This window comes from Phragmites australis, chromosome 7, assembly GCF_958298935.1.
Source record: "Phragmites australis chromosome 7, lpPhrAust1.1, whole genome shotgun sequence".
NCBI lineage: Eukaryota > Viridiplantae > Streptophyta > Magnoliopsida > Poales > Poaceae > Phragmites > Phragmites australis.
In genome coordinates this window covers 1331641-1341365 of record NC_084927.1, presented here as the reverse complement: position 1 = coordinate 1341365, position 9725 = coordinate 1331641, and the positions used below count along the sequence as shown (strand labels likewise).

At 40.7% G+C, this 9725-nt stretch overlaps 1 protein-coding gene across 4 annotated transcripts; it reads left to right on the top strand.

The window, feature by feature from the left end:
* Positions 1-848: 848 nt before the first annotated feature.
* Positions 849-9716, top strand: LOC133923839 (uncharacterized). Of its 4 annotated transcripts, none has more exons than XM_062369113.1 (9): positions 849-981; positions 3682-3948; positions 4034-4108; positions 4336-4851; positions 5339-5698; positions 7614-7723; positions 7827-7876; positions 7958-8019; positions 9117-9716. In XM_062369113.1, exons 2-9 carry the CDS (start codon positions 3793-3795, stop codon positions 9411-9413), a joined length of 1626 nt encoding a protein of 541 aa, XP_062225097.1. In that variant the 5' UTR covers positions 849-981; positions 3682-3792; the 3' UTR covers positions 9414-9716. The 4 variants fall into 4 exon arrangements, with proteins under 4 accessions (XP_062225097.1, XP_062225098.1, XP_062225099.1 ...); XM_062369114.1 differs by having other exon boundaries at positions 855-981; positions 3778-3948; XM_062369115.1 differs by lacking the exon at positions 849-981 and adding an exon at positions 3003-3248 and having other exon boundaries at positions 3778-3948.
* The last annotated feature ends 9 nt before the right edge of the window (positions 9717-9725 follow it).

Sequence of the window (9725 nt, the reverse complement as noted above, 5' to 3'; positions counted from 1 at the left end):
GCTTTGGAGAAATCTATACCAATTCATGCATTATGCGTTGCGAGAGGTGTCACAAAGGTCTATTGGAACACATGCACGGTCGTTGGTAAGGCTCGGTAAAAACATAAATGGCGTTCTACAGGAATGTAAGCAAGTACAACTTTAATCTTTGGCTATGTATATGAAAACTAACCATTGCAAATGTGTTACAAACACGCAAAATCAGTAATATTTAGAATAAGACAAAAAAAATAAGTGTACACATGTAACACATGTCTTAAAAAATTATCAAGGACCACACATGCCTGTTTCTCGATAGATCTCGTGTAAAATATGACATTACTAATTAACAATAAATTTTATCCAAATTAAAGAAGAGATTCATAATTGGTTGGACAACAAATGCCTGAACAAGTGCGGGCACTATATATACGCGCCTAGAGCTTCTGGATCCAGAGGAGCGAGCTTGACACATATAGGGATGGCAGTTTTATCCGTTTACTTACGGGTAAATACTCTAATAGGATTATATAAGTTTCATATTTACTGCTCACGGCTACATTTGTGAGCAAAAAGTGTTAGACAAATATACAAATACAAATACAGGTAAGACATACTCATATCTGTAGCACTGTTTATCAGTGTATATATATATATATATAAAGATATACAAATTGACCGTGTCTATTGGGCTGGCCCGAGGCACGGCACTGTAGGCACGGCACGAGGCTACGGGTCATACCTGGGCCGAGCGCCCGGCACGATCCGGCCTGCACGTAAATGTCCGGTTATTTTCTATTTTTTATATATATATTTAATTTTGTAGCTATTTTTTATCTATTTTTTTATATTTTTATAAAAATATAAAACCCCCAAGCCCCCAGCCCCTACCGGCCGACCCGCCCAGCGCCCAGCCGCCCGATGGCCTAAGAGCCCCGCCGACCGGACTTTGTGCCCAACGTCGAGGACGCCGAGAGCACCGTCGTCGAGATCAAGCAGAAGGTGTGTTGCCCCCGCGCGTGCTCGTCCCCCTTGGGCTGTTGGGTGGGCGGGCCTCGGCTGACTGCCATCTGTTGGGGTGGAGTTTTGGATCTGCGGGGTGGGAGGGTGCTCCGTTGCTGCAAAATCTTGAAATTTGGGAGCTTTGCTTTGCATGTATTGCGTGTCTATAGGACAAATGCGATTCAGAAGCAGTTTGTTTCGTAGATTTGGATCATTTCTGGTGGAAATTGTTCTGTTCCAGGCTTCTAGCATTTCCAGCTCAAACTTGCGATCTTGAGAGGACCTTGTTCCAAGTAGATAATTTAGATTCTAGTGTTGACCCCAGCGCCTTCTACCGAGTGGATCTAGTCTAAATTTTAAGGTTTTTTTTTTGTCTACGCTTCTTTGATCTCTCTTTCTTTTATGTGATTTTGTGTTATTTGAAATGAATGGTGCAGGATTTGTTTAGCTGTGAGTGAATTTGCTGCAGTGGTTTGCTACATGTGAAAAATGGATGGATATTCTTTCAGCATGTGCTGCGGGTTTCGCTTGCTACAGAAGACCGAAGAAGTGTAAAATGCTAGGGGTTACTATAATGATCTGGCGGGTAAACGGGTACGCCCGCGGGTGACGGGTACCTGTGGGTGATGGGTCTGTTCTCGGCTCTTCGCCCGTGGGTGCTCACGGGTATGCCCGCGGGCGAGAAAAAATTGGTAGGTACGGGTATGGGGGAGCACTACCCGTGCCCAATTGCCATCCCTAGGCGCATGCACAATCCCTGCCCACACGTTGAGGAATTCCCAAAAGGCGGTGCTAGGTTGCACATGAACCCGAGGAAGATGCCATCTAGAAGCGACCTGGACTTTGAAGAGCGGAAGCTCATGGCCGTCGTAGTTGACACTGTTGTTGAGCGGGAAGACAGAGTGGACGACACTTGGGACATTAGCGTCAGGAGGTATCACGTCGGCGATGGCAACCTCGTCTATGACAACATGGAGGATCTTGGCACCCTGGTCGCCGCAGTTGATGGAGACCGAGTAGCCGATGACGTCTCTCTAGCCATCGTGGTGATGATTAACGATAAAGCGGCTAGCAACTAGGTGGTAGGCAGGTGGCGGCGTGGCGCACCGCTTGGAGAGGTCGAGGAATGGCATCATATGATCAAACCATTGCCATGGAACACCACAACGTGGAGAGGAGATGATGCTTCTTGCGTTTTTTCCATGGTTGGTTTTTAGAGAGCCGGAATGTTGGATAGTGTTTGCAAATAGAAGCTGGCAATAAAGTGCACTATAGTATGATATCGATATACAGGAGCTTGTAGTTGAGTGGCTCTATATTATATTACGACATTGATATAAATGCATATGTTATCGCTTTATGGAAGGCTTGATGTTGGAAGGTTGGCAAAATCTTTTGATATAAACTTCCCTTGTGCATCAGAGTCGTGGTTTACACTTTGCTAATTTTTGTAGATTCTATTCACACATGCTCTCCTTGATAGATACATTCTGTTTTTGCACCGGCACGGTTCAAAGCTTCTCTAGTTATGAACTGTATGTTTAAATTTTAAAATATTGCCGGAAACTTTCGGCTTGCCATGGAAGTAAGTTCATTCTCCAGGTCATGTGCGTTTGAAATGGTAGAAGACTAGAACTGGTAATTTCTAGAGTAAGTTTTCTCCATCGCACAATAGTTGCTCTAGTTAGCATATACTGATATGTAATGCACATAATGGATGGCTATGAAGGAAGCGAATTTTGGTTGAACTAACAATGATGTATCTGCTGTTTTATCTTGTATCAAATTTCGGCTCCTGTTACGATATACATCGACTCATGGTTACTAGATTTGAGTTATGTCTAATTATAATAGGTATCCGTAAAATTCGAAAACGGTAGTTTGCTTCCAAAGAAAATGGTTGTATATTTACGCGTATATGTCACATGTGCACTATTATTGGTCACTACCAATAAATGATTAGTAGGGTAGAGAACGGTCTACCTTATAAAATGGAAACGGGTGGAAAATATCTTCCCTTGTTTCCTCTCCTCCGCTCAACCGTCCGCCTCAAAAAAGTAAGGCCGCCAATTCCAATCGGATCTGGCCCCTCCCCTGCCGTCTCCGGCTTGCTGGTGGTGTGGATTAGGGTGAGGGACCCTCCCTTGTACATATCTACTTCTACTTAGCTAGTATTGTAGTTTTCTAGCAGTATTCCCAGCCCGTTGCGGTTGAGCGGAGGAGAGGAAACAAGGGAAGATATTTTCCACCCGTTTCCATTTTATAAGGTAGACAGTTCTCTACCCTACTAATCATTTATTGGTAGTGACAAGTAATAGTGCATGTGTGACATATACGTGTAAATATACAACCATTTTCTTTGGAAGCAAAATACCGTTTTTGAATTTTACGGACATCTATTATAATTAGACATTCGAATCTAATAACCATGAGTCAATGTTCCTTTGTCAAAATTATTGCAAATATTGTTCCTTTGTCAAAATTATTTTCAAAGTGAATCTGGTGGTATTATATTTATTGGAACAAGGGCAACATAAAGGTTATGCAATTATTGTTAAAGTTTTGTGATATTGACTGTATTTATGGACCTTGGTAGTTTGAAATGGAGGGGTCACTTTGTAATTATTGGTCAGAGTTCATGTTATGGTACCTGAAATATAGATGGGTTGGTTATCTTGTAATGTTTTTTATGTACTTCAGAGAAATCCAGCATTCCAGTTTCATATTGCCTAGCACAAATGCTCTAAGCATATGTAAAATCGAAAAGAGGTGAAATTGGCTTGGAGCGTTTTCCAGAGCACTTCTGCAGAAATGGAGACAACACACGATGAGGAAGTGAAATCCGCTTCTCATGAAGTTCATGGACCAACCATGGATGAATGGGATCCGTGGAATCCTCCCCGTCCTCCATGCCGTCCTGCTCCTCCAGATCTTGACTTGAAGTCCCATGCCAAATTGATCAGTGAGGTACAGTAACTAACCACCCATATGATATTCCTCCTTTTCTGTTTTCTTTCCTTAGCTTCGGCTGCTGACACATTTTCTATCCCAGTGGTATGATGAAGTAAATGAAGTGATCGCTACCTCAAGAAGGACCAACATAATCACTCCAGATCGTACTCCTGAGGTTCCTTGTTATTCTTTATTTATAGAATTTGGTGGATAAATCTTTTGGCTATATTATATGGATACTTTATCCTGCAGCATTTTTTAGTATTTAACTTGTCTATTTTGGCTTTTGTGTTTTGTTGCCCTATGATGCATCGGAGCATGGCCTTGTTTATTTTGTTATGCCTTTTCAAATTGATTACTGATTGTGTTTCACCCTTTTCAATTGTGAACGGATCAATCTAGTCGGTGGATGACGCCTTATGGGATCTACTTCCCCGGTTGGTGCCCATACTGGAACAGGATAGCGTGCGGCGCTTCCTTGACTTATTCGATCATCAAGATTGTGGCTTGGCATGGGGTTTCATAATCACCCCACTAACCTTCACCCAGATGGTCAAGCAAAATGCGCTGCGATGCGCTAAAGTTGCCTTGGAGGGCAAGGCACCTGAGCTTTCTGGGTTACGTGCCAATCCCAACTGCATGAACCGATATGGATATTTCCCCCTCCACGAAGCTGCTGAAATGTTCTCTGTTGACATGATCAAGTTGCTCCTCCGCTATGGTGCGTCTGCAAATGTACGCACGGCTGGTGCTGAGGTCATTGAGGGCCTACTCCCACTCCATGTTGCAGTTGAGAACACTTGCCTGCATAAGTATCTGGAGGACAATGCATTTCTTAACCAGGAGGATGTGGATAACAACCAGGCAAATGTAAACTATGTCTGCAAGCTCATCCATCTTCTGTGCCTGCCCGAAATGGTTTGTCACATCCATCCTCCTCGAATAGATACTTTTGCTGCATAATAGACAAAAGTTATCAAGCTCTTATCTCAAACCACTAATGCCGTAACTTAAGGATTGAATATTCTTACACACCCATTTGTTGAATGCAGAATATGTCATTTTTTGTATGTGTTCACGTGTTGAGACATGTTTTTAGTTACTAGTTGAGGAGTTAGCAATTTCAAGTTGATGTCAGCAAATTTTGAATATTCAATTATGTTTTGCTTGGATGTGGCAACATTATTGGAAGTTAATCAGTTCTATGTGCTTGTGTATAAATTCTAAAAGCTCTTGAGTTTTGTTCCCTATTGGTTATCTTTGCAGAAGATCATTGATGTCAGCAAATTTTGAATATTTTGTTTTGCTTGGATGTGGCAGCACTGTTGGAAGTTAATCAGTTCTATGTGCTTGTGTATAAATCTAAAAGCTCTTGGGTTTTGTTCCTTATTGGTTGTCTTTGCAGAAGATCTTCTTGGATACGACTAGAGTGCTTGGGGAACGCACAAATAATCTTATCGATGAACTCTGGAATTACATAAAGGATGGAAAACTTGTCCAGAGTGCAATTTTGCTCCTGGCAACTCAAAAGCACATCCGTGGGGGGTCATCCTGCAACAAAAACGGCAAAAGCAAGCCAGATGGGTTTTCTGTTATCATAAATCGTATTCTGGACCACACTGTTAGCTTGGAGAGAGGTCAAAATGGAAAGGAAAATAAACAACTGGAGGTGGAGAAAAAGCTTACTAGAGCTGCATTACTTCTTGTTCATGCAATTTCCCAAGCTGGTGAAACTCTTGATGCATATATCCGATCACATCCAGAGGTACTGAATTGTTGATTAGTTGCTGTTACAATTATAGTCTGTTTGCTAAATGTGTCCCTTGCAAGAAGTGACTTCTTAGAAAAACATAGCTCAGACATCCTTCCCTGGGTTCAAGAACGTCTTCCCCCTTCTACTCTGGGGTTCCTGCATTAACCTGATCAATATAAATGCTGAAACTTCTCGAATCAGTTGAGAGAAAGAACAAAATATCTAATCTAGAGACTCTTGTTATAGTTTGAGCCAGAGATTTAAGATTTGTTTGGCAGCTAGTATAAAACTGATTTCAATGGGATAGCCATAACTTGCATAAACTTGTTTATTTAGGCCTTGTTTGAGGAATTTCAGATTCAGGTCAATGCCACCAGAATATTGAGTTCTGCCAAAAGGGACACTGATTCTCTGGCTTCTTGATTAAACTTATCTGCTTAAGCTACCTGAGTACATAGGGCCAGATTCTGGTTGCTGCACGCTTATTTGAAAAGCTGCTATGGGAAAGTGTTGGTAATCTAGTGTCATGTTTGGCATACTAAATTAAAGTTTAACAAACAGTTGTTGGATGTGCATTCCTTTTCCATGGCATGTTGATGTGTTATGTTACATTTTAATTACACGGAGTTGAGTATTTTTTAAAAAAAAAACTTGACCCTGCGGGGAGAGACGTCCCCGAGGCATTTCTTTTTAAGTTGAGAAACTCCCCGAACGCGGCACCTCTACCTACGCGCTCAACCACGATGGGGAGCGCGCACAACCAGGTGCACATGCGAGGGGGGAATTTTTTGCGAGAGTCGGGGTTCGAGCCCTGGCCGACGGCGTCTCAACTGGACGCACTACTGCTGCGCTAGAAGCGCATTCTTGGAGTTGGGTATTTTATCCCTACCAAAATAAACTGCACCACCCTTTTTATAAGAATGTGGCGGATATCTACACGTGGCGGAGTACTGAATGGTTAATAGTTCATTCAACATCGTATTTGATAGTGTGATCAATTTTTTTTTGTTTTAACTGACACTTCGTCTGTATTGATTATCTACAGTAGTCAGTAGCTTTACTGAAATTCTGAATTTGCTTTTATCAAGTCATATGTATGAGAGAGACAGTATACCTCTATAATTGCTATTGTAAGTCCGCACAACAAAAGCATTAACATGGGGTCCATCTGGTTAATTTTTTTATTATATTTGGTAATTGATTACATGTGCATTGATAGCCTTTGTCGGCAATATTTGTTATATAAATGAACGTGTCAATTTATGAAATACTTTAGTACATAACTATGTTGGTAGTTACTAGGGATCTTGAGATCTGTGTTATAGAACTATTGCAATTCTAAATATGTATGTTTGGTAATTTATTAGTAGATGTGCATACCATAAAGATGAAAACATTCTCTGTAGCACTGACAGCCTCTATGCTACAGCTTCATTACAGAATATTTGTTTATTAACGAACATGTCAATATATGAAAAACTGTTGAATCTGTCGGACGATTACTAGCCATGTTAAAGTTTGTGTTAGAACTTGAAAATTTCAAACATGTAATACAATTCAATTTTACATGATTTCCAGTACTTGTACCACAAATATATGTTCTCATTAATTTACAATAACCTTAAGTGCCCAATATATTTTTGGGACTTGTCCTGACATGGTACAAGGATAGGTTTTAGCTGAACTGTTTTGTTGACAATGTGACTTCCTTTATTTGAAAGCTTCTGCAAGCTTTTCTTTTACATATTAATTCTGTCATCTCTCAGTTGTCATTTGTTATGTGGTGGTGGTGTTTTATTACAGCTCCATCAATTGTTTGGTGTTTTATTACAGCTCCATCAATTGTTTGTTCATCACCAACATCACTTCCCATCCCCCGCCCCCCCTAAAAAAATCGTGTCTCAAAAAAGTTGAACATGGCATGCAGGTGCCCTATAACATGCAGATGCCCCATAACGAGGTACTTGATCATGTCTCATCGATTCTCAAAGATAAAGGTTTCTGTCCTACTGGAGAAGACATCGACATTGGAAACCTGTACTATTTTTACACCTTTTTAGTAGCTTTAATTACTATAATTTGACATACAACTACATGATCAGTATGTTCGTTCATTTATTTCTTCTACTTGTTCGTGAAGCTGCCGCTATGAGCGTGTATTGTCCGAAGAAGAGTTACCTAACAAACATGGTATGTTAGTACTTGTGTTGTTTGATATTTCTCTTTCAAGATTTGAGAAAATAAGCCCCAGTTTTTTGTGATGGAAAACAGGGGGTATTTTTGCAATCGAGGCAGTTACAGGAATGCCTTGTCAGCATTCTAAAGCAGAAAAGGTAAAGATATCCATTTGGTGCTGTTGTATTTCTATGTTGGTCCATATGCATGACAAAGTTGATATCCCCAATTTTCCACTGCTTTCCGCTTTCAAGTTTGTGTTGGGGAATTCGGTCAAAAAAAAGTTTGTGTTGGGGAACTGGAATCTGCCATGACATTCTGCCAAATGCCCTCAATTGAGTGATTTTCTTTACCTGCTTGAAAACATTTGTTTAAATGGGTGGTGTCCAAATTTTCTACAGCGGGGTACCATCCTAAAACTAGGGCGAGGTCTTTGTTACTGATACTATTGCTATTTAACAACTTGTATGATCTTTTGTAATTTTACCATATTGCACCGCCATCCTTTGGGGTTTCTGGTGAAATAACTCTCTGCATTGAGGAAATATTTGTGAAACAAAGGAAATTGTGCCATAAACTAATCTCTAGAGCTAATGGCAAATCATGTCTCACATGCTATTCATAGCGGCAGTCTCAAGATCATGCCTCCAGATGATAACTGGTTGAGCTCTGCTTAACGTATTGCTTAAACATGTTGCTGGCACTGAGTTTGGCAGTCCAGTGGGGGTCGGTGTAGTTTGTTCTATGTCTCGCAAGATAGATTTTATTTCTTTTGCTTGGAAGGGGCTGACCCCAAGCTTATCTAGACATAACCCACTGCACCAACCCTTGTTGGACCGCCAACTCATCTAGGTGAAAACTGAAAGGGAAAAATTGATACGCATGTCAATCTATAACTACATAAAACTTGTGGCTCTTTCACTGCCAAAATGCCTTGGTTTGGTAAGAGGCATGCTTGTAGATTTAATGCTAGTCTTTCTTTGCCCCTATCTTCTATATTCTCTTGACCAGCTTCTATCTTTCCACTTGAAACTTCCTTAACCTTTGTGACTGGTCAAAGCACTGGCGAGAGTTACTTTAGTCACAGAATATCCTACTGCAGAAAAATATTTTGAGTTGCTTTAGTGATAGTGCATTTTCCATAACAATGCAGATAACATGTAGTATATCATGTAAATGCTGCCGGGCAGATCATGCTGAAATATCTGATGTTTTGGGATTTCTAACATTTAGATCTTTTTTTTAACTGAGGCAGGTTGTGAGAAACGCAACACCTAGAGCATGGAAACTCAAATATGCACGGAGAAGTTTTTTCCCATATTGGAGATCAGTGCTAAAATCCAAGTTGCCTGTGAAGGTGATCCCAGGATGGGATATGCCTAGTCTTGAAGAGCTCGAAAACTCAAGGAATAAATCAGCGGGCCAAGGATCTTCCCCAATTCCAGATCTCAATCTTGGTCTGGTCGAAAGGTTTAAGCAGTTAAGTAATCAGCACAAAAGGACGTTTTGTAGTGCTGCATTTCCACTGTTGAAGGTGTTGAGGAATGCATGAGCTGGAGGTACGCCATAAGTTATGTTTTCTTGTCCAAGCTTATTTATTACCAACAAAAATAGCATGGAGGGACAGTAACTTGCTGACGCGCTTAAGAACTTTTAGAAACTTCTGTCACTTGGATTTATTAAGGTTTATAAAGCTGTTAGAGAGAAATTATATTGTATCTCATTCTTCCTAGTTCCTTTGCTCACTGCATTTTGAGGCAAATACGCAGATGCCTTTGTGTAAAATCAACTAATGTTCACTTGGACAGAATACCTAGAACCGTAGGAATATCTGATAATCATTTCCTGGATGTAAGTTGTCAAT

Bases quoted from the DNA above. Each gene is read 5' to 3' on its own strand.
- LOC133923839 (XM_062369113.1), top strand. From the start codon at position 3,793: ATGGAGACAACACACGATGAGGAAGTGAAATCCGCTTCTCATGAAGTT. The intron at 3,949-4,033 runs GTACAGTAACTA...TTTCTATCCCAG, and splicing joins ATGCCAAATTGATCAGTGAG to TGGTATGATGAAGTAAATGA. The intron at 7,877-7,957 runs GTATGTTAGTAC...GATGGAAAACAG, and splicing joins AGAGTTACCTAACAAACATG to GGGGTATTTTTGCAATCGAG.